General features: G+C 36.2%; 1 protein-coding gene across 1 annotated transcript in view; it reads left to right on the plus strand.

Annotated features, from left to right (window-relative positions):
* The window catches only part of LOC124360863, a 32,145-nt gene extending 7,281 nt beyond the window's left edge, over positions 1-24,864 (plus strand). The window contains exons 3-4 of the mRNA XM_046814826.1: positions 20,349-20,481; positions 23,758-24,864. Coding sequence (XP_046670782.1) covers positions 20,349-20,481; positions 23,758-23,938 — 314 coding nt within the window. The 3' untranslated portion in view covers positions 23,939-24,864. The remainder of the gene's footprint in view (positions 1-20,348; positions 20,482-23,757) is intronic.
* The last annotated feature ends 362 nt before the right edge of the window (positions 24,865-25,226 follow it).

A 25,226-nucleotide genomic window follows, 5' to 3' on the forward strand; every position in this document is an offset into this window, starting at 1 on the left:
TAAGATAGGAACTTTATCAGACTCCACTCTGGTAAAACATGGTATATTGTATTTCCGCAGAATATAAAACCGCATTGGTAACAATTACAGTGTAACTGTGTCTTATATAAGATTTTAACAGTTTGCCAATGGCGCAGTGTAGCGGGTTCGGCGGTACAAGATAACCAGTAGCCAGTAGTCCTCCTCCGTAGACTAGTGGATACAGTCAAGGCTCTCTAATTGAGAGATCACGGGTTCAAATCCCGGGAAGGGCCCATCAGGAATAAACATGATTCAGTGTGTTCAATGAAGCTGTCATAGCTTAAAGCTGAGGCTTAAAAAAGAGGAAAAAAAAGATAGTCAGATGATGCAACGATGGCTGCTGCTTGGATGGGTGACCGCTGAGCGATCCCGTCCTTGCAATCATCCCACCTGCCCGGCCATTGGTGGTGGTTCGGAAGTCACCTTTAAGCCGTTGGTCCCCACGGCTTTAAAACTTCTTAGCCCGAACTTCGCCTGGTATAAAAAGAAATCTTTACTTTACTTTTTACTTTACAATAGAAACATTTGATATTAAAAACTATACAAAATCTATATTTCCCATATCATCTCCCTTATGGCTTATGAATTAATTGTTCCCTCCCCCAACAATAATAAAACCCTGCATACATCACTGTTTGAGTACTGGCTACTTTTTTGGCTGTTATCTTATGAAATAAGTTTTACCTCGCTATTTATTTTCGCTAATACAAAGTTTGGCTGTTTGCCCAATTCAAGAAATCTATTCTCAACCTCCTGGTACAATTCCATGTGACCTTGGGAAATGCAGTGCTGCCACAAGCGATTAGTCATAACATTGATCAGAATTGCCAACCTTCATTTGTGATCGATTACTACAGTTTTCTTGCTTGAAATGTCAGTGTAGTTTGACGGTGGGGAGAGTAATTATGCAAATTTCATTACGTACCCACCTGAATCTGTTTCTTAACACCTTCATTGCGATACGAGAAATGTCCGGACTTCAGGAGAACAGGTGTAGTAGTAATATGAAAACTCCGCAGTCAATGTGTTAAAATAACAATTCTATATGTGAAGCTGTACAAGTGTATTATCTGAGTAATTTTACTTGCAATCGTTGAAAAATTATGACGTCATTTATAAAGCTAGAGACTACTTAATCTTGTATATACCTATATCTAATTTATATAAATATTAATGAAGAATAACGTTTTACACGTATTTCAACAATTTCATATATTGGCTTGAAGAATACGACGAGACATTTTTAACGTATCGTCTCTAAACATAATTAATTTGTAAAAAGAGTGTGTATTATTATTATTATTATTTTACAACGTCCAGTATGGGCTAATCTTGGTTTAAGCCCCATAACAAAATATTAAACTCCAAGCACTCTTCCAATCTTAATTGCATTGGTAGAAATATTTAGTAGTCTCATTTGAATGATAAATCAATCAGTACATATCCAACAGCTTTTTATGATTATGATTAACTATAATTTGATTAGTTATTCGAAAAAACACAAACTGTTGTGTACTTCATCGTTTAAATAAATAAAACGATGTACTCTTTACAACGGAAAATAAATTCTATTATATGTGTGTTGATCACGTATTTAATATGATACGTCCTGTATAATTCCACAATAGCGTATGAAATTTAGTATGATTGTTTTGGGTCAAACTGAACTTTGGTCAATTCAGTCGGTTTTAGAAATAGTGTGTAGATCTGTAGTTATTAGCACACAATATACTATTTACAACGAAGCGATAACAAGTAGCAATTAAAATGGGTGTGGCAATTTTCTCAACAGATGGTTCTCCAGAACTTTAGGTACATTTTTGACAAAACATTATCGTAAAGGAACAGGACTTTCCGAACATTTGCCATCGTTCAGTATCAGGAGTTAGATTACTCTTGTGAAGTGAACTTCACCTATATGTTCTTACAGATTATGGATACAAACTTAACAATCGTTCCTCCATTTCCCCATAATGGTGATACGAACTTGGGGTTTTATGATTGTTTTAGTGTAGAACTGTTTATCTGACAACTACACCCGGCGATATAACTCATGACGCCCACACTCGGCGCGGCAGAGTACATTATAATTGAGTTTGTGCGAGCAATAACAGTAGAATAATCCACTCAATCCATAGTTGGACACGCGACACGCGTGATTTGTTGGTTTATGGATGGAACTGCAATCACTATGGACGATACTGTGTTTGTATAGCAGGTGTGTTTTGTGCTGCCAATAAATAGCGTATAATCTCATCACACCCCCTCCCCCTCCCCACCCGCGTCTCACCACCGGGTGTCATCAACGTCCATTGTTTTCATAATTTATTCCCAACTGGTGCGTTTCGTGTTTTACCGTCGTTCTAGATGGAATTGTGTTCATGTCAGGACTTGTTTGATTGTCAGTGGGATATGTAAAACACCATGAAAGCTTTCTGTACCTGCGCCAATGGCGCAGTGTAGCGGGTAGACGGTTATCGCGAGATAACCAATTGCTGCTGCTTGGATGGGTGACCGCTGAGCGATCCTGTCCTTGCAAGCGGCCCGCCTGCCCGGCCGTTGGTGGTGGTTCGGAAGTCACCTTTAAGCCGTTGGTCCCCAGGTCAAGTGTTAGAGAGGGCTTCTTAGCCCTAACTTCGCCTGGTAATATAAAACATCTTTACTTTACTTTAAATTACAGCAATAAACGAATGGTTTCGTGAAAGTATTCGAGAGTTGTCTGACATACACGATTATCATTGTAATATGTTATTATTGCTTTTGATTATAAAAATCGATACGAAACCAGAGCCAATAAATCCGGCTTTTGTAATGTCAATGACTCTTCATGAGATGGCAAACCAGAATGAATGGAATCCTGTACTCTGTCCGGATATCCATGGTACCTCGGCATTACGAACTACAGTCCACCCAAGCGCTCTTGTTCGTGCACTTACAGTTCCAGGGGCCGCACTGTCCTTTCAATCAACTGTATCTCTTATGCACCTTATTCATGTATATTCATGTCATATTCATGTATCCTTATGTATGATCGTTTTTATTAATTCTTGTAAGTAAATTTTGCATGCAAAAACAGCCTATTTCAATTGTCATGATGGTAGCTCTTAAGAAAAATTGCAAAATAACCGAACATGACTCCTAGAACCCAAAACCACCCCCCAATTCTAAAATTCACGTATATTTATAAACTTTTGAATTGGGTTTTTTTTGGATTCTATGAGTCATTTTCAGTTATTTATATGCATTGAGAACTGTGGTACACAAGAATTCTAAGACCGGAGTAAATGCAATGGCCATAAGTATGAACTTTTTGACACATTTTCTTGATCGTGACAACAAGGCAATCTCAACAGACTGTATTATGTGGCAGCCACTAAAAGCTTTTAAAAATTAACTACTCCATTAGAAGCGTACAGAAAAAGCAAAAAAGTGTTCTAAGAAGCTTATAACATTTCCGGAAATTTTTGTAATGAACAATTGTTTTCATTTCAAAAAGTTCCCGAGATACTGATACGTGTAAAACCCATAACAACTTTTCTATCACCAAGAACTGGTTATAGGAATTCTGTAACAACTTGAAATATGTACAAAGTACAAATATATTTCAGATACCTCGACTAAGTTCGGTGACCACCTTGCGGATGTCGACTTGTTGAATACATGTGAATCCCATAAAAATAAATTAATAATGTTTAATTTGTCATAAAATCGACTTACTTTTTCATAATAAAAGAACTATTGATACTTATTTTATTGATTTTTTGGGCAAATGTCGTATTTTGTTGAATTATTTTAATTAATGTTATAAAAAAAATTATTTCCTGTACGCAATGGTATCATAGCAGGAAGTACGGATTGAGTCAGCCACCTGATGGAGTGTGTGTTTAGTGGAGTGTATAATAATTATGGGCTATGAGTGCCAGCATAAAGTATTTCTGAAGACCGAATATTAAAAACGCTATTGCATAAAATTATGTTTTATTAAATATCCAAAGCTCAAAATCTACACGTTACAACTGCAATAAAGGGCCGTCTAAATGTAATTTCTATAATATACTTCATCGTACAAAATATACTGACATACTGAAAGGATGATTCCCAAAACGAACTTTATAAAAATATTAAAATGTAAACTCACCGATTTGATTAGGAAATACTACATTGTTGCGGAAAAAAAAAACGCGACGGATGAAGGAATTTTCACTTTAGCCATGGATTAGGCTACGCCCACATCATAACGATTGTGTGGTAAACGACAGTAAACAGCGTAATCTTCCATTGTGTAAGTCACGTACTTCACTCATATCTCTTGTAGTAATTGTACATTCTTATAGATTGGACATATAATGTTTGATGTCGGTAATGAGTGTACTAGCATAAATCTTGGAAACAGTTCTGAGTCAATATACCGGTTATAAACTGTTATATTGTGCCAAAGTACTCAAGTCACTGCCGGTGTTCATGTATACAATAATAAGTTTATTCAACTACATCTCGGAAAATTTTGAACTAGATTTTTAAACGTAAATCGTACTTAAATCAATAGCTTTGTATTTATTCATAAAACTTGTATTTACTAATACAATTTTTTTTAACAATCCAAAGTAATTTTTATAGTTTGAGGTGATCAGGTTGGTTTATATTTTTCAGCCCGGTTGTATCAATTTATGTGTTCTTGGAATACAAATATTTCACTTTTAAGATGATAAATAACAACCAATTTACGTGTATTTAAAAAGGAATACGAATTCTCAAAACCATAAACAATATCAGTGTACATGTACATAATATTACATTCAAAAGAAGATGAAGAACATTAGTTTACATGTACTTGAAAAGGAATACGCATTCACAATACCATAAACAATATCAATTTACGTGTACTTGAATTTATGATATTACATTCAGAAGACGATGAAGTACACCAATTTACGTGCACTTGGAATAGAGTACGCATTCTCAAAACCATAAACAATATCAATTTACGTGTACTTGAATTTATAATATTACATTCAGAAGACGATGAAGTACTCCAATTTACGTGCTCTTGGAATAGAGTACGCATTCTCGAAACCATAAACAATATCAATTTACGTGTACTTGAATTTTAATTTATACGATAGTACACCAATTTACGTGCACTTGGAATTGGAAAACGTATTCAGAAAACGAAAAAGAACACCAATTTACGTGCACGTGCACTTGGAATAGAGTACGCATTCTCAAAACCATAAACAATATCAATTTACGTGTACTTGAATTTATAATATTACATTCAGAAGACGATGAAGTATTCCAATTTACGTGCACTTGGAATTGGAAAACGTATTCAGAAAACGAAAAGAATACCAATTCACGTGCACTTGGAATGGAATACTCATTCTCAAAACCATAAACAATATTAATTTACGTGTACTTGGTACTGTAATATTACATTCAGAAGACGATGAAGTACTCCAATTTACATGCACTTGGAATAGAGTACGCATTCTCGAAACCATAAACAATATCAATTTACGTGTACTTGAATTTGTTAATGTTACATGACGATGAAGTACACCAATTTACGTGCACTTGGAATTGGAAAACGTATTCAGAAAACGATGAAGAATACCAATTTACGTTTACTTTGAATGGAATACGCGTTCTTAAAACCATGAACAATGTCAATTTATGTGTACTTGGATTTATAATATTACATTCTCTATACGATGGATAATACTAATTCACGTGTACGTGGAATTGGAATACGCATTCTAAAGACGATAAACAACACCAATTCACGTGTAAGTGGAATTGCAGTATTACTTTCTGTAGACGATGGAGATCGCCAATTTACGTGTACATGAAGCTAGGGTTGGTTGACCAGAGCAGTCCATTTATAACGCAAACCTTAATTACAAATTTGGATTCTTTCAGAGAAGATGTAAACTAAAAGAAAAATTGTATGGTTTTTTACAAAATCTATTTTAAGGCGTTTAATAGTTAGCATAATGTTAGAATACGAGTATATATGCATAGCTGTGACAAACACGGTTAGTCCAGAAGAGGTAGTGGATCACGAAGGACATCTGGGCCATTAGAGGTGAGGTCGGCCGTCGCCTCGGAGGAGTTTTCCTCACAAACAACATCATCTGTGAATGAGGAAATGTCATTGGACGTTTGTGTGGCCAGTCGTCTGCCAAATAAATATTAGGCTCAGACTCGTGTTTGTTCATACTGTTGGAAATAATAACTAATATTTCATTTGATATTGCTTCTTATTTTCAAGAATTGGCTAATCATTGTACTCAATTAGCCATACCACCGTAGTTAATTGTTACGTAATGTTGTTGCAAATACAAGGTAAGAGTACGCCCGGCGTTACAGGCTTCACTCAGTTTACATGCAAAATTTCAACTTAGCCCATTTCATTCTGATAGTTCGGCTATACTATGTCTTTTTAATGTTTTTTTTTCATATTCAAACTGTTTTATTCAAGAATAACCATTTCTTTACAATGCAGTTTTTTATCCCCTCTAACCGAAGCTATTGAAAACGAAACATATAAACACATAGCCTACTACAACTATGGTTTAAAAATACAAACTTGGAGCTGAAAATCCGTATTTTAAATTTAAATTCCTAATACATTGTATAATTATACATCAACAACTTGATAAATAACCAAAACAAATATTATATATATATATATATATATATATATATATATATATCAATAAATATTTATTGATGTTTATTTGTATACATGTAACAACACATAATTTTACAATTAGGCATATTATTTACATAACAGAAAACCCAAGGAAATAAAGCGTAAAACATCTGAGAAATATATAAAGAAAACTTTGATTTTAAAATAGAAAATTGGTTAAAGCCCTTGGTCATCTTAAATAACATCATCATGACTGGATTGAGGCGATTTTCTTGTTGCCATCACGATTACTCATGTGTTGACATTGCACCATAATCGAACTCGATGTTGACTATACTGTATATAAACCACGCAAAATGTCGTCTATAGGTCACTTTGTTCTCATGTAGGGTATGTATGGAGAGACATAAATGGAATTTACCACCACCTCGAGTGATAGGCTTCGCTAACGCTCAGCCTGAAATGAAAAATGCCTGTATTAAAGAGGTAAAATTAGGCCTACGAAACCCTATATTACTATTCAACATAATATCTAAACATTATTTAATACAGTTTTACACCGCTATTCTTTAGTCCCGTTTTCAATAATTTATAAATAACCTGCAGTTACTCGCAGCTTTGCACGCAATTTCGCAGGCTTTGCACGTCCATGCGGACTGCTGATTGGAGTGCATTATGTTTCCTAAACCAATATTGAGTTTGCCTTGTTACCACAATCAAGAAAATATATCAAAAAGTATACACTTATGGCTCAATAGAGATCACTCAGTGCTCGATAGCGGTTAAATAAAACGGTCAAAATAAGAAGTATTGCTACTGTCAACCTTACCCTATGCTTTCACATTATACATGCAAACAAATGAAAAATAGTGGTTAAAGTACTGAAACTTGTGGTTGTTTTGTCATAAAACAGAGCAGTTGCTTACATTTGACGAGCTTTTTCAGTTCATATTTTGCAACTTTAGAGACGAATTTGAGATTTTGCACTACTTTACACATCATTGGGGCGTGACTCGGAGGAATTTTCGAAATAAGAATAAGCCTATATTCATCGCAGTGACCGTAAGAATGTCTTTGTGAAATTCAGTACAATCGGTTTACGCGTGAATTTATAAAATTATTAGGATTATTATTAGTGTTTAGAGTGCTTGTGTTAGTGATAGTGTGCATGGAGTTGACTCAAACGTGTTTGTTTTCATTCCTGACATGCACGTCAGAGCGCTGTGGTATGTGGTTAGTCATCCACCTGAGCGTAAGATCAGACTGCAGATCTCTAAAATTAGTGTAATTGAGTTCTTATATCATTCAACGATGGTGTAATGTTCGTTAACAACCTGTTTCCCTTCACAATCCTTCCGATAATTCCAATAAATAAAACGTTAGATTTTGATTCTTTGTATTAATTTAAATTGATATTATAAAAGTAAAGTAAAGTAGTGTTATTTTACCAGGCGAATTTAGGGCTAAGAAGCCCTCTGTAACACTTAACCTTGGGACCAACGGCTTAAAGGTAACTTCCGAACCACCACCAATGGCCGGGCAGGCGGGCTGCTTGCAAGGACAGGATCGCTCAGCGGTCAACCCATCCGAGCAGCAGCCACGCTCGACGTTGCTTGATCCGGTTATCTTTGGATAACCGTTGTACCCGCTGCACTAAACCATTGCCTATATTGTCATAAAGAGATTAAACACTATTATTTTGCAATATCAGATTTTTAATATCAGATTTAAACTGTATCTGTACAGAATCTTGAGAGACTTGGTCTGAAGCATTGTTTTATGCTTTGAGTTCAATTCTGAATACAGTCCTCATCCTAAATAAATGTATTTTAAAGATTCGTAATGTATTCGCTGGCTTTAGATTGACTCTGGATAGACTCCTACTCCGATCAGGAGTGTTCTTAATTATTTCATCTGTCGTTCCTAAAATGAGTATTCGACGGCAAAGATAAAATGTTAAGGGTCAAAGAAGATCACTTCAGACACCTGCACCCCTACACTGTCAGAGTCAGTTCTCACATGTCCTTGACATTTAATGTGACACTCCTGGAAGGACTTGTTTCGTCATCCACCATGAGTGTGTCGAGGGAGTTGTGCAACAGCCATTACAAATCAATAAAATCACGGATAATTTTCACTCCGCGCGAGCTAAGGGGAAATTAGATTGTTTCACTTTATTTCAGTTGTATCAGTTGGCAGCACTGGCCGTGACGTCACGAACCTTGACTGGAGCTTGTGTTGGCGAGGTCACGGCCCTAGCTTACTTCTATTCTCCTGATCTGACATACTTTTTGGCCCTTCGATTATGTAATGGCTCTCAATCATTTAAAAAATGCTACGTGGGGTTAATATATGAATTCGTATATACCAATTCAACACGAGAATGCCGCTTGATCGTCATTGAAAAAGAAGTCGTCGCCTCTCTTACAGATCTTAGCGGGATTATGACATCAGGTGTTCTTCAGTGCTGAACAAATTTCTAGTGCATCAATTCAGTAGGCATCAGATAAAGTTGCATCCATCGTATTTGCGACTAAAGGTTGTTGCTACCCTGGACAAGAGGAAGTGCTTCTTCTGTTTGCTTCGACTGGGAGACTGAAACAGAGCTGGCCTTTCCTTCTTCCAAGGTTGCATACAGCTTCTAGTCCTAACCTAACCCATCCTGAATATCCTCGTGAAGCATGCATAAAGGTCCTTTAATGACTAAGTGCAATGAGAAGTTTCTCAGCTTGTCTTAAATGAACAAAGCAAATTGTTTGGCAAAGCATAAAGTAACTGCAAGATCTCGTAACCAGACATGCACCATATGAGTCGAAAGTGATCGACTGATTTAACGATCATATTCCCATTAAAGATAATTCGGGTGTCTGGCCCCCCTCCCCCCGTGGTCTCGCTATTGCCATTTACCCATCAGAAGTAGGTCTTGGCCCGCTCGGTTGCCGAACTCTGTTGCATCAGAGCCGCCCGCCCGTGAGACACGAACGTTGAGACACCGTTCTACCCGTATGAGATACTGTAGAGGAGTGGCTTGGGACAGGGAACGTGCTTGTTAAGTTATGTATTGAGTACATCAGAAACTAAACTCACCTGGCTGTCTGAGGAGAAGTGGATACAAGGATTGGGATGTTGCACCACCGAAGATTCATCAAGTTACGAAAGATTGTTGGTAACAGGTGTCAACTATTACAACAAATGGTCTTGATGGTATTTAAAAACAGTTGTAGTCGGAGGAATAATAGGATGAGATAGTCGTATCTGAAACCAACTAACAGCCAGTGTCCAGGAGATTGGATATCTTCAGCGAGAAACAGTAAGAATCATAAAGAGGTTCGATAATTTCATTATGTTGATTACTACTTGAAAAAGAAAATGTTATGTATTGTTGCTAAGAATATAACACAAAGATTAATTCAAAGTTTGGCCTCCTCAGTTAATACATAAAGAAGGAAGTGCAGTCAGTATAGTGTATTTCTCATGATTTTGTCAGGTCTAAATGTTAAAATGGAAAATGTATACAAAACGTGGTGAATTTTACCTCAAGCTGAAGGATTTTGCATTTTTTGGGACGTAGTTTGTGAACAGCAATATCCTTTATACCTAACTAAAAACGACAAATTGCGACTATTACTACTGGTTTAAATGTTTTCTAAAGGTCCTGAAGGTTAAATTGAGTTTAATTTAGATGCATTTTTAATTCCAAGGTACGTGTAGTATTTAATTTAAAAATATTGTGATATTCAAATTCTTTTGGGTGAATTTATTGAAATGATATGCAGCGAAGACGTTTCTCAGATCGACATACTCGACTGTAATTGGTAGGTTATATAGACTTGCTAGATAACATAATGTTTAATTATTGCTATAATTGTAACCAGCTTTCACGCAAACCATACTAATACATCTAAAGAACAGAAGTCTGCTGAAGTATCGAAGAATCAATATCACCGCTGGTATCAGCTGCTGTGCTGCTGGCTGCTGAGTTTGAAGTCACGGGCGCGGAAACGAAAGCGAAAGTCGATGAGAAAGCGAGTCCCATTGTAGCTCGATGGTCCGTGGCAGAGGCCTTCAGAAGTCGCAGGTTGCCTCTGGGACTTCCGGTTATCTCTGGTCTCAGGACCCAAACAGTGCTTAGCCAGTAACTGCTGCTTGGATACTAAGCCATAGGCTGTCACCATTTCGTAACTCATGCAATAATCGTGCTGCTGGATACTAAACCTTATCCTACCACCCTTTCGTAACTTTTGCCATAATCGTGCTGCTGGATACTCAGCCGTATGCTGCCATCCTTTCATAACACCTGTCATAATCGTGCTTCTGGATACTCAGCCGTATGCTGCCATCCTTTCGTAACACCTGTCATAATCGTGCTTCTGGATACTCAGCCGTATGCTGCCATCCTTTCATAACACCTGTCATAATCGTGCTTCTGGATACTCAGCCGTATGCTGCCATCCTTTCATAACACCTGTCATAATCGTGCTTCTGGATACTCAGCCGTATGCTGCCATCCTTTCATAACACCTGTCATAATCGTGCTTCTGGATACTCAGCCGTATGCTGCCATCCTTTCGTAACACCTGTCATAATCGTGCTTCTGGATACTCAGCCGTATGCTGCCATCCTTTCACAACACCTGTCATAATCGTGCTTCTGGATACTCAGCCGTATGCTGCCATCCTTTCACAACACCTGTCATAATCGTGCTGCTGGATACTCAACCGTATACTGCCATCCTTTCATAACACCTGTCATAATCGTGCTTCTGGATACTAAGCCATATGCTGCCACCTTTTCATAACTGCTACCATCTTCTTGTTGCTGGATACCAGTACCAACCACTGGAGTCGAGAGAACAATTCTGTTTCGCGCGAACTTTTTCGAAGTTTCCATCCGCAGTTAGTAGATAGAAAGAAGACCCTTTGTTGTTGCTTGGAAGAAGCAGGATGTCTATAAATTATACTGCACTTTTTACGTTTAGTATACACTTTACCAACATATTGCCGCTCAAAGTTTTAATTGCTTTGGACGAACGGATAAAGAAAAATAACAATTTCCTTTCTTAGCACCTTGCTAGTAATTTTAAGAATTTATGTGATACATTTAAATTGTATAAAAAACAAGGGTAAGTAATAATCTTGACTTATATGTTATTGTATGTTATAATACTGTTGTATCTTTTAATGAAAGGATTTAAATTAAAAACACTAATACAAAAAATTGTTAGTGAGTCCAACGTTTTATATATTATTATTTATATTTAGCAAAGGAATTAATATAACGTGTGTTGTACTTTTAAAGTATACTGTACTAAAATGCTACATGAAATCCTTATAAGATAATTGCTTATTCTGAGATAATTAATAATTGTCTTTTAAAGATTTATTTCAACTTAAATATACATGTAAATGGATTTATATTATTTAAAAAATATTAAATAATTTAAATTGTATTGAATTATATTAGTTAAAAACGTTTAATAAGAACGGATATTTCAAAATTAAGCGTATTATTTAAAAAATTATCTAATCAAGCCAAGCATTGTTGCAAGCAACTCCTGCAATATCATTTTCATTTCATTGACTAAAACACATGTAAGCCATAGTCCCTTTTAATGACTAATTAAACTCCTACAAATGATATTTTAGTTTTATAGGCTATGGTCTCTTAACAGCCAAACAAATTTCATAATGATATGTGTAACACTCCCACTTCATAATTACCATTCTTTACCCTTTTTATTTGTCATAATAGTTGCAATCAATTCTACGTAGTATAATGTATGTATATGTATAAATTTTTCTTGAAAATTACCTTTCTTTACTGACAAAAGACAAAAATGTCGAGTGTATAGCAATTGTGAATATATCCCCTGCAGACGTGGATACTTCAAAGCGTTCTATATTGTGTGTTAAAAACGAGTTCGACAGGATGAAAAAATGACTGGACACAATATTAGGGTCCCTCAGGACCGCCGGGAGAACGGCATTCAATTTCCCGTCTCGTCGAAATGCGCTTAGGTGTTAAAATAGGTTTGAAATTCAATTAACGCGAGCGCGGGTGTCACATTTTTCCCGTGCGTTGATTAAGAAAAAATATGGGACAAATAACCTCATTGAAGGGCTGTCTGTATGCAAACTTCGTCAGAGCGGAGTAATCAAATAGCCAGGGGACAGCGTGGTGGCGGGTGGGGAGTGCAACAGTTCGGGCTGGGGAATATCTGACCTGACCTAATGATGAGCGGCTGCGTTAAGTAGTTTGTACGCTGCGAGAGAGGCCGAGTACCTGGCCGACTCTGTTGCACAACTTAAGGTTGATTAACGATCATTCCACTCCGTCGCCATTGAAAGTCATGCACGATTTGTGTAAATATGTTTATCATGTAATTTTAAGTTCGAATTTGAACCTTAAATAAGCTGTATCAATGTGTGTACAAGTTTAAGGAATCTGAGTAAAAACTGGATTTAGGATTGAGAGTTAAAAAAGTGGCTACACACATGAGATTCCCAAAAAAGTTTTTTTTTTTGCTCTCAGAGGCTTTATGTCAAGGTTATTCAAGACCTCCCCACCTGTGTAGTGCTGGAAATTGGTTGTAAATTGTGGATATTTATTTCTGTTGAGCATAAATTAATGCCCACGCCTAGTAGATAACAATTTCGGTCGTTGACTTAATTTTACCATAACATATGCATTATAATTGCATAGTTGTAAATATTCTTGTGTAAATTAATTTTACAGATTTAAAAATGAAACTATAGCACATTGATAGATACCAGATACACGTATTAAAACATACCAGTCTGTCAATCAAACACCATCACTGATTGGTTTATAAAACGAATAACTTTATTTATTGAGGTAAAAGAAAATATTTTTGTGGTTTTAAATTACAACTCATCTATATACTTGGAATTTTGCATGAATTTCGAAACAGGCAATACCGAGTTCGATGATGGAGCACATTACTCCATGATATTTGGCTGAGCGATAGCAAACGGGTTTACATTGGCATTTATGGGTAAACGCGATGGCAACGAGAAAATCGTAGGATAAACAAGTTTGTTAGCAAACTGAGAAGAATAATTTCAAATTTTAACACGTAACTTGAAATTTGGAATGCAACGTCAGCAAAGCCTCTTACGTAATACTTAATGTGCATGCTACCTTGTTGGAAAGCACTACAGTGTGTAGTGCTGGATTTTAGAGGAAGATCTTGCACAAAGCTAAAGAACGTAGACGGTTTTGTTATTGTGTTTTGTCCAAGGACTTATTCCAAGGCAGGACGTCGTTATAATCTGTGTCAACCGCTTTCTCGAGACACATCCCTACCTTAACAGGGCACCAGGTTGTCTGCAGTTGTTCCATGTCATGCAGCATTGCACAATGGTTGGCGTTATACCAACAATAGGTGTGACGGTCGAAATCTAGGCTAAATCGTTATGCCTAGGCATAATTATGTGGTGGAAGTTCTATCTTTAGGCGTAACTAGTGTAGATAAGGAAGACGTCCTTGTAGTTTTACTGCTTGTCTGTAAACAATAAACAATTTTAATGTGAATGTCTGAATTCCTAAGTAACTGACTGCCATTTGCGCACATTGTGGACATAACCAAAGTTATTATAAATTAAGCTTTTGATAAGTTTTTTTTATTGTCTCTATTTTAAATATAAAAATAAATATAATTCAAAAATTTGAATAATGAATTTGTGAATATTCTGTTTTATTTAGTATTTATTGATAATACTCATAAAATTGTTAGGATTTTAACCTGCGTTGTATATGAATGAGGTTTTAGTCCGGTTAACTCCAAGGAAAATAAAAGAAACGAAAGAAAACGTCTATTAACCACTGAGGATGACATAAAAAACAGTAGATATTTCAGAAGCGTTATAAAAAAATATGCCGGAACAGAAAACAACAAAGAAAACTGGAATCAAATAGTCAGTCAAACGTAAATACAGCATACTGAGCGTAGAGATTTTGAGTTCAGCAAAGCAAAAAGAAATGAATATCGCAAGATTAGAATACGGTGAAGTTGCATGCAAAACTTCTAATCTATAACTAATTGGGAGTGCCGATGGCCGAGCGGTCTAAATCGTTGGAATTTGAGTCTGAGTTTGAGATAGCGTGGGTTCAAATTCTGTCTGTGACCGTTGCACTTTTTATCAGTACCGTAGACCTTGTACTGTATCGACTCTCCCCCTTATTCTGTTTGATAAGATCCTCGCGCAGGCCAGTGGCCCATGAGTACGGGCAAAATAAGGCTTAAAAGGGGATCAGTCTCTCCTTAAAAAAAAAAACATTAAAGAAAAGAAATTAACAAGAATTAGGTTTGTCCAAACTCCATAGCTGGACATGCAGCAGCACATATAACTCATTTTTTTCCATGTAGAACTGAAGTCTAAATATGAAATCTTTTCCGACAAGTCTTGCCGAATGTATATTTACATTTTTCATTATATTTTTAGCAGATTCCAAATAATAATAGTTCCGGTGCTGTAGTAAAATTAAATCTTGCTACCGAATTTTGACATTGACATGGCACTCTATTATTTTTGCTTTCTTTTACTCTATTAATAATAAGTCACATTTTGAAACTTCAAATAGTTGGATTCAGTTTGTACAGTTGGGGGAATTTAGCTGTGCTCGTGCAGCCCTAATACTACCCTTTCAACAAACACTATCTGTGTGGCGGGTTGCGTTTACGTGCTAGCCTCTGAGATGAAGGCGCAACAATCGACTTTAAACTCACGATTTCGATTTGCAGATTAGTATTGACAAATACGCTATTTTCAAAAACACTTAAAGAATACTATAACAACTGAAAAACAAGGATATGTCCTATTATGTGCTATTATTTGGTATTCTCTTATTATTTATTTACAATCACTTTCAATAATATTTAGTTAATTATAATGCTGGAATATAATTTTCTAATAACAAATGTTACTTCAATCCCACTCAAATTGTCCTCCACTTCTAGGTCACTGTCACTGCTGTCTGTATCCGAACCAACTGATATAATAAGGGATTCTATAATATTGTCAATCTGGGGTTCTGCGGCTGCATAGTCCCTTCTCTACGTGCTTGCACTTTACTGACCACTCTTCTGCGCCCTTACTTGAAATCTTGTCTTCGCGTTGCATGAGACACTTTATCATCACTTTAGCTTGAGACATAGTGAAAGATTTATTTCTCATAGCCACATAACTTTTGACTTCGGCCAAAATTAACTCAATGGGAATGAGGTCTGGGTGGTAGGGCGGAAGTCGTAAGATGTCGTGACCCTCTAGTTGAACAGTTTCGTCCAAGGCGTACCGGACATGCCTTGGTTTATATAGCTGCACAAGTTTGTAGAGTTCAGGTAAAAGCTTATCGTCGCAGAATGGTATTCCGTTTTTTTAAAGCCACACCTTCATATCTTGCTTTCTACTTTTTGAAGTAGGGGCTTTATCAATTTTTATGTTATGGTAGGGCGCGTTATCGACTGACTACCAGTACTGAATTTGGTTCCAAATTCGGTAACACTTTTTTCCTTTCTCCACTTCATAAATATGTCCCCCATTCACGTTGTCGTGGTGGTCTCCACTATGGTTGCTTGCTTTCCTACAGGTAAAAGCATTGGGCACAAACCCTTCCTCTCCACCCGCATGGATAATTATTAGTCTCTCGCCCTTGGAAATCGGCACGTGTAACCCTTCATTTGAGCTATCCGACCAAGTTTGGTTAGATACATGAGACGATATAAGATTCGTCTAAATAAATTATGGGGCGTCCTTGCTCCATGTAATTTTCAACGCTCTCAAGTATGTTATATACTTTTCTCTCGGACTTCTGGCATTTCAATTAATAATCTCCTATTGTTTGCCGTCCTTCTCCAAGTAAATCCCGGTCCTTTAATAACCACCTTAAAACTTTTCTCACTACCCTGGAAATTTACTTTGTCTCTTAGCGCCTCCCTCAATAGTTTTGCACTCGGTATTTGATGTTCTTCAATATGGAAATTGTACACTAGTCCTCTCACTACACATTTATCGAAGTCATCAAAATGAGTAACTGTTCTACGTTAACGGTTTTTGTTTGGTGTAGTAAAACTTGCCTCACACAGGTTACTAAACCTTAAACTTTTCAAGTTAACTGTTTATTTTAGTCACAACTCGCTCTGACACTCCAGCTGCTGCAGCAGTTCTTTGGCGAGCCTTTTGACAACGGAATTTTAAACAGTTTGATAGGTCTGCCTCCTCCTTCATAAATATATAAACATTACTCAAAATTTCGCGAGCCTGACTATGAATAGTTCTGCCTTTGACTTTAACTCAACAGACATTATGGGTAAAAGCGAAGCACAAGCTACCACCACACTCAGCACTGTCACAAAAACACAACGATTTTAAGCGAGTATGATCAGTTATTTGGGCCAATACGATTCCTGAAAGGAGGGTTTTTTACCCCAGGACGTAGGAAAATAGGAAATGTTTTCGGGACGCAGCGCATAATGCAACCCCGCCAACCCCTCCCCGCACATCACCACACACTCAAGGTCACGCGCACAGCTAAAGTCCTCGAACTGTATATTAATGTATTTATTCTATTTTTTCTCGTTCCCACCATGGTTACCCATGACACCAATGTTTCACTAACGTTCTGCCAAAACCTACCGAGTGACATACACCATCATCGCACTCAGTGGCCCTCACATGGAACTGAAACTCTATGCACAATTTCAAGTCTATCGGTCAGTTCGCTATCGAGATATCGTGCATACATAAAAGTAGACTGGAATGTAGTTTCTCCAACCCCACGAGTGATAAGCTTCGCTTCAGCTCAGCCAACAATTCACTTCATGGTGGTCATAAAACAGCGTACCTTGTAATTTTCAAAACTAAACAGTTAATATAAAACCATTTTTGAACAGCACCATACTACCGAGTTCAATTTATGTATAGAAAATAAAACTATAGAAACAAATCAGAATTTAGCGAAATTCTACTGCTAGTATTATACGCTCGACCATTACAAAACAGCTCGCCAGCGGATAGACATCTGGGCGCGAAATTGCCCTTACTTTCGGACCATTGTTGTTCAGCGTTTTCTATGCTAATACAGCGTATTCAGATTTAATATAATGCTTTTGGGTTCCTATATTGGATATGTTTTCAAAATGAACTTTTCCCCTAAGAAAGGCTTTCATTTCTGTTTGCAGATTTCGTCTCCCCAGGAAATAAATTTTGTAAACTTGTACTTACTTAAATGTTAAATTTAAATTTATTTACTGTTGGGCATTGTGTGTATTGCTTATTTCGAATTATAACAATATTATAGGTTAAATATAATATGTTCCACATGAACCGTTGGTTTTATTATTACAATTTTGCTAACGAAAACTGTATCACACACCTTAATGTGGAAGAAATGTCATTTTAAAACTTGAACCACTTTTTGCCAAAGCAATATACATATATTGCAAATCTTACAAGATTGTTCCAAAAACTGTGTTTGGATTGAAAAAAGTCAGTTACTTTGGAATTAGTACTCGCAAATTTTTCAATTTTGTTGCAAAAATATAGCGGAATAACAGGATTTTGAACATTTGACACCGATATTTGTTAGAAAAATCGAACACTAAGTTTCGAATATTATGTTCCACCTCCTTCCTCAAGTGCAAAAAACTTTATGCATTCAGTTATTGTTATGCAAGTAAAGATTAACACTGTGTGGTGGTAAACTCGCCAAGTTAAACTTGACAACAGAACAAGTTACACGTCATTAGAGTTCAAACATACATCTGAGAATCTAGACGGCCTTAAGAAGCACAAACCATTTTAACACCTGAAGAAGAGCATAGTAGTACTTCTCGAAACGGGGTGTTCTATTTTTGTAAATCGCCCATCATCAATAAAAAGTGTTTAATAGAAAACAATTATTGCTTTTATAATATTAGATGTTTCCGAATTTTTCAAATTTAGGAAAGGACCATAAAATAAAATTCTGTATTATTAACTTCAGCAAATGTCTAGCTCAGTATCACTTAAAGACGACGATTTTTAGAAGAAATGTAATCTTCACGTACAGAAAGCTAACATATATTTACGATCTAGCATAGAGCGTAGAACGTAGGCGTTGGCTATAATGATACGTTTACAATGTTGAGCTACGTGTACGACACGTACAGTGGTGTGTGTGCATCGTACTGCAAAAACAACGGACACGTTCGAACACATCAGCAGCGGCATCTGTTCGAAGTAAATTACACACTGCATACCCAAGTTTGTCAGTGCACCTCCTTATTTGCCCATCCTGGAATCTCCGCTGCTAAAAGTTGGCTGTACTGGCTGCCATCTTGATTTTAATCGCATAAGAACAGCGATAAATATAAAAAATCTTTCAAGTCCTTAATTTAGGTCTTATAAATACTAAAAAAAGTAAAAGTGTAAATTGTACAGTTAAAAATTAAAAAAGTGTTGGATGCGGTATAATAATATATTTAAATGTTTCTATAACCAAAACTAAGGACTTAAACGTGTTTGAATTTTAACATTATTGTTATGGGTTGAAACTCAAGTTAAAGTAAAATTAAAGTAAAATCGATTGTTGCGAAAACAAGCAAAGCATCGGACTGAGAAAGGAACCTTGCGGGAATATCTCATTTTGATTGGGTTTGAGGACCTGGTTTGCAAACTGAACTCAGTCTTATTTTAATCCGGCTCGAAGACAAATACAAAAAATTTCCAACAACACGTGTAAATACCACCCTCTGCCTAATACGAGTATTTTAAGTGACCCACAATTTGTGGTTCTATAGGAATGTATTAGTTTATTAATTTTTTAAGGAGTACATTACGAATTTTATATTAATGTACGGATACTTTCATTATGACTTTTTAAAAGAAGTAAGAAGATGATTTATTTTGGTACATTCGAGTAAAAGTGATTGTAGTGTCTTTAGAGGACTATTTCTTTTTATCCAAGACAACAATATTATGTAGTGATTTTAATGGCCATATTTGTGGCAGAGACGATACATCTTTTATTTAAAGTACACGTTCCAAAAGTTCTCTCTATTATGTGTCCATAGATAATATAAGCTTTATTACTTAAAGATTATTTACTTCTCATGCGTGCAAATTACTTACTGTATTTAAGATTTCTTAATGATTTTTAAATACATTGCATGGATATATTGTGTAATAATTATATATTTATATAATTTTTGTTGATACAAAAATTTCATACTCGTGTTGTTCAAGTTAAAGTTGACTTAAAATAGCGTTATTCCCTAAGCTATTTGTTTAATATTTCAAACGACATGTTTGTTTACTTATTATACTAGGGTTAAACTGCCCTAATTTCTCATTTATGCTGTCTCCAAATTAAATATATTGTTTTATTTATGAGATCACCATTTTGATTCTGAAGCTTTCAGTAACAGAATAAAAATTAATAGGACTCTTCAAAGTGGTAACCCTACAATATTATAATTATCTCGACTCTAATACACTTTCGCTAGAAGTGCTTGTAATCGTTAAATCACATATACTTTTTGATTGATGTCTTGGTTGCCCAAGAAATTTTAAATGTATTTTCACATTACTTTGTAAAATATTATCTAAATTTCCACTACTGCATTTTCAACCATTGCAGTAGAACTAAGATCCTTCTGTTGTTATGTACGCAGGACGTGCCGCACGTGCTCAGCTCCTGGACGTGATGAAGAACTCCTGTCTGCCCAAGTTAATCTGTGAGCTGAACGCCACACCGCAGAAGGAGAAGTTGTCAGAAGCGGAGAAGGCACTGCTTTCCCTCATCAGGTCCGTAACCTCGCCATTCCGCTCTGGCTAGTGTTTGGTCAGAGTCCCAAATTTTAAACTTCTAACTTATTCTATAGACAAATAACGATGTAAAACTACCTATGTAAGAATTAAACCAAGAAAAAGCAGTTTAACAAGTCTGTCCAGTTTCCGAGTCATCAGACATTGATACATATATTGTAGCTATGGTAGGAAAGGATTGATTAAATTTGAATGTTGAATTTAAGTCCAACTTCCTCTTACTGCAGCGTCTGGTATCCGACGCTGTCTCAGGCTTGACTCCTGGAGTCACGTTCGTCTGTAGAGATCCAAAGAATGAAGCTCAAAACGAACCTTTACATAGTTTCGACATCGGAGACACCCCTCTAGTTGGGCACTTAACGAGACAATGAGACTGTCACTTCACCTAAGGTTTGTTTTCAGCGTTATTCTTTGGATCTCTTCAGACGACCATGACTCCAGATTCCAGGAGTCAAGTCTGAGGCAGCGTAAGGTATCAGATGCTGCCATAAAAGGAAGGACGCTGCACTTCGGTGCTACCCCGCACTAATGGCGTCGAAAGAAAAGCATCCCTCGAGATTGTGTCTCTCACGTACCAGAATAACATTCTAGAGTACCTGGTCACAGAGAGATCAACTGTTATTTGCGTAGTTGTTTTAGTATTGAAAATTAGAGTTCCAAGCCCGGCTGACTAGTTGCAAGTCCCTTATCTGTATAGTGATAAGACGTTTGATACTTTCACTGATGCAAAAAACCAGATGTTCTATCTTAACTGGTTTTATGGTCAGATTCCGCTATATACCCCAAACGCTTAAACTTTTTTCAGTGAACTTAGAACGTTATAAAACGATGTAGTTGAGTAATTGAACTAACATTCCATCAATCAACAAGCATTTCCAGGTATTGCGATCGGTATTGTTGTCGCTGTTATCTTATCTTTCTCGAGAATCCCGATTACGGCAGGCCGCGCGGCATCACATGATTATTTAAGTTTTTTGCAGGTACATAACTGCCTTTCCATTACAATTCAATTTATATTTCTGATCAGCCCCTCTAGAATTTGAAATTTTCTGATAGGTACTATCTCGAGGGATGTACCTTTCTATCGTTGACATCCTTTGACACCTTTGGTGCTGCCCCGCGCTGATGGCCGGAGGCACTCGCATTTTGGGTGGCGGAGTGTGATCAAGAATAAAAACAAGTTTTGTGTGTTCCTTTTTTCAATAAAGAGTTTAGTTTTTGTTTGGTAATGTTTATTTTTGTTGAATTGTTGTGTTTGGAGAAATGTAGGGGTGTGGTCGATATAATATGTAAGTACCATTTTTGCTTAGCTAGTAACCAATTGTAATTCTTTATAATCATCCGTAAATGAAAAATCAGCGTTGGGGGCATAATGTTAGTTCTGTTACTCAACTACATCGTTTTATAACGGTCTAAGTTCATTGAAAAAAGTTTAAGCGTTGGGGGCATATAACGGAATCTGACCGGTTTTATTTGTGAACAGTGTAGAATAATGTGTCAACTTGTTTTAGATGACTACTTGTGTATAGTAGAAGTTTGACGTTTGTAAATCAATTTAATTTTACTTATTCGTGAATGACTTTTAACCACAAAGTTTCTTAGTTATAAAGTCAAAGTATAATGTATGTTAATACATTTCTTTAATTACTGTTTATGTTACACAAACTATGACCAGGCACTTTCTTTTTCTATTAACTATATTTTTAAATATAGAGTTTGTAATTTGGTATCCTCCTGTTGAAAGTTGTTATTACGGTCACGAGTAAAAGCACTCATTTCCTTATTATTTTAGAGTGAACTAACAAGTTAGTTTTAGGCTATACTAAAACAAGTTTGTTATTCCATGTTTATTATCATTAATGAGCTAGTTGTTCTATGATTATGTTTTACCTGTGAATTTTCAAGTGTTGCAAAAGGTGTAGTATAAATAACAAATTTAATTGATTTGAAGTCATCACATTTATAGGTGCTTTTGGCCTCCACTGTTAGCTTTAATAATAATTTATCTTTTAGAAAATGCACCCAATTTATAATATACAATAGAATAATAAATTAAAATATTGGTTATTTTGGGATAACAACATAGTAAAAGTTATAGTTAAAATTTGTAGTAAAACTTAGATCAAACTTTGTCTTTTATATCTAGTTCTTAATATTTCCTAAAAAAATGTAGGCCTACAGTTAAAAGTACATAATTAATTACTCTATTTAAGTGTTTGTTTCTTTATAAACTGAAAAATATTTTAAATATTTAGAACATTTAGATGTGGAATTGGTAAATTAGTTCAAAAGCACAGTCCAACAAACCTTCATGTAGCATAGTTTTTGCTGACTGCTTCAGTTTCCGGAGTAAAATTCGGACCCTCCCTAACTTTTAGAACATTGTCTAAGGTAGAGCACTTACCTAATCGCTGAAACCTAAAAACTAATGGTTACTCCTCAGAGATTTTACAAACTATATGTAAACAAATTTAAAACAGTGGTTAAACTAACATATTATTGTGCTGTCATAAACAGTTGAACAGGAGATTGTTCAATTAATATTCCACAACTTTAGAGCTCAAGATGGGATTTTCATGGCTTTAAAGACTATTGAAGCGTAGACCGGAAGGATTTTCGAAATAAGGAAATGCCTATATTCACACCAGGGACCTTAATGAAAAAACTTCAGTGCAAACAAAGGCACTTTTGCATTTACAATATGGGTCTTTTTCGTTTAAGGGCCAGCACAAAAGACCCTAGCTTGCCTATTTAAAACTCAGATCACGCGATGCTTGCCCGCTGCGCAGCGCTTTGCGCTGCTTTGTTCTTATAGAAAAAAAAAAATTAACTCGAGCCTTTGCAAAGTCCAAGCCCAGATCAACTCACCATGCTTAATTGAACAAGAAAAACCTAAGTACAACTCACTCATACGCAGGTTTCATTACAGGCAAAAGATAAGCGGCGCGCGTTTATCACTGATAAGATAAGACGAGTTTATACTAGAAGTAGTACCTGGACTACTGCCCTACGAACTAATAACACACACAAAAAACGATTAAATGCAGTGTCAGTCAGGTATAGTATGTTTGTAAGGTGCTGGCCCTTAAACGAAAAAGACCCTACAATATTATTATGATTATGGTAGTAAATATCATATCTACGAGGGATAATTTCTTAACAGATTTAAATGTATAATTAATTATTGATATTAAGACTTGGTTGTCATACTCAAACTAATGATGATCCATGACATTGCTGATTATACTGTTTCAGCGACACGACCATCAGCACGACTGCCGAGGTGACCTCCAAGTACCACTTCGCTGCCCACATGGGTCAGCTGATCAACGGGGTAGATGGAGCAGGGTGTCACAACTTCTACCCCTCCTGCCCCTTCCCGGGAGTCCAGGTCCTCAACATGATCAAGTCCATCCGGCTCCGGCAACCATCCTAGTCCCGCCAGCCCCCAGCTGCAAAATTGTCTGTGATCTTAACTGTGTTTAATTAATGCTATAAACCGCTCAGCGAGTTTCAATGTGTTTGGTAATTGTGTGTGTTCGAGGGACGTACCAATGTGTTTGGTAATTGTATGTGTTCGTAAGACGTACCAATGTGTTCATAGTTACCTAATGTACAGTTCTGCGCGTGCAGGGTAGTGTAGTACCTAGACTTACAGTTAGTGCTAGTTTGTTTTAGTGTTCTCGTCGATTGCCAAACTCTCAGCTGTGTATAATAATAGACGATTTGTTGCATAAGGTAACGTTACCGATGGTGAGTCACGTAATTCGTTAAGTTGCTACAAAAATGTACGCTGAAAGTGTTGTCAGTTTTAGGTTTTCAATAAACAAGGTATGAAATATCTAGATGGAATTCAAAGTGAATTTTTGCGTGAAGTTCGATCAATGTTGAGGGTATTTCTCATAGTTTATTAAGAGGAACTATGAAATTTGGAAAATAGAACACAAGAATGAGATTGACGTTGGAGTTCTTTCAATATTACGTCCTGAGTTCCTGAGTTCTTCATGAGTACCATAAATCGCCCTGGAGACGTCCAGCGAACTTGATCTCTTACCATACTATACCGTTCAAGTCTAAAAATACGCATCGTCATAATGCTCGTATATACGAGCATTATGACGATGCATATTCGAACATTTAACGAATCATAGCTGCGATTGAATCAGTTACTCCAGAAGTCCTGATAAAAGTACAGGAGAAGATCAAAGTTCGCTTGGACGTCTGCAGGGCGATTCATGGTATTCATGTCGAGCTCAGATACACTGACGTAAAACTGTTTAAAGTGCTCTTTAATCCTATTTTAACCTCATTCTTGTGCTGTATATACTTTTGTAAATAAAGTTATTTAAAAGTCTGACATAACTTTGTGGAAACACTGTATTATTAACACTTAAAGTACGGCGTTATAATCAGTCCACGCCCTAAAAAACGAATGATTTTATACTAATGTAATTTTTGTAAATTTGCTCTGACTTTTGAACATGTACTATATGCATATCTTCTGTTTCTAAATTCCAAAATTTTGCGGGAGCAATGGTTCATAATATGTTAGGAGACATATTTTTACTTTAGTTGTTTTTCATCATAACAATAATTGATCTTAAGAGTATTACGTCAGCAAATGTTGTATACAAATCGTAATGAATGAATAAAAAGGTTATTTGTTTTTAGTTTAAAAAACAACTTTTTTATAATACCTATATTTCAATAAATTATTTATAGAC

Source organism: Homalodisca vitripennis, chromosome 4, assembly GCF_021130785.1.
Source record: "Homalodisca vitripennis isolate AUS2020 chromosome 4, UT_GWSS_2.1, whole genome shotgun sequence".
NCBI lineage: Eukaryota > Metazoa > Arthropoda > Insecta > Hemiptera > Cicadellidae > Homalodisca > Homalodisca vitripennis.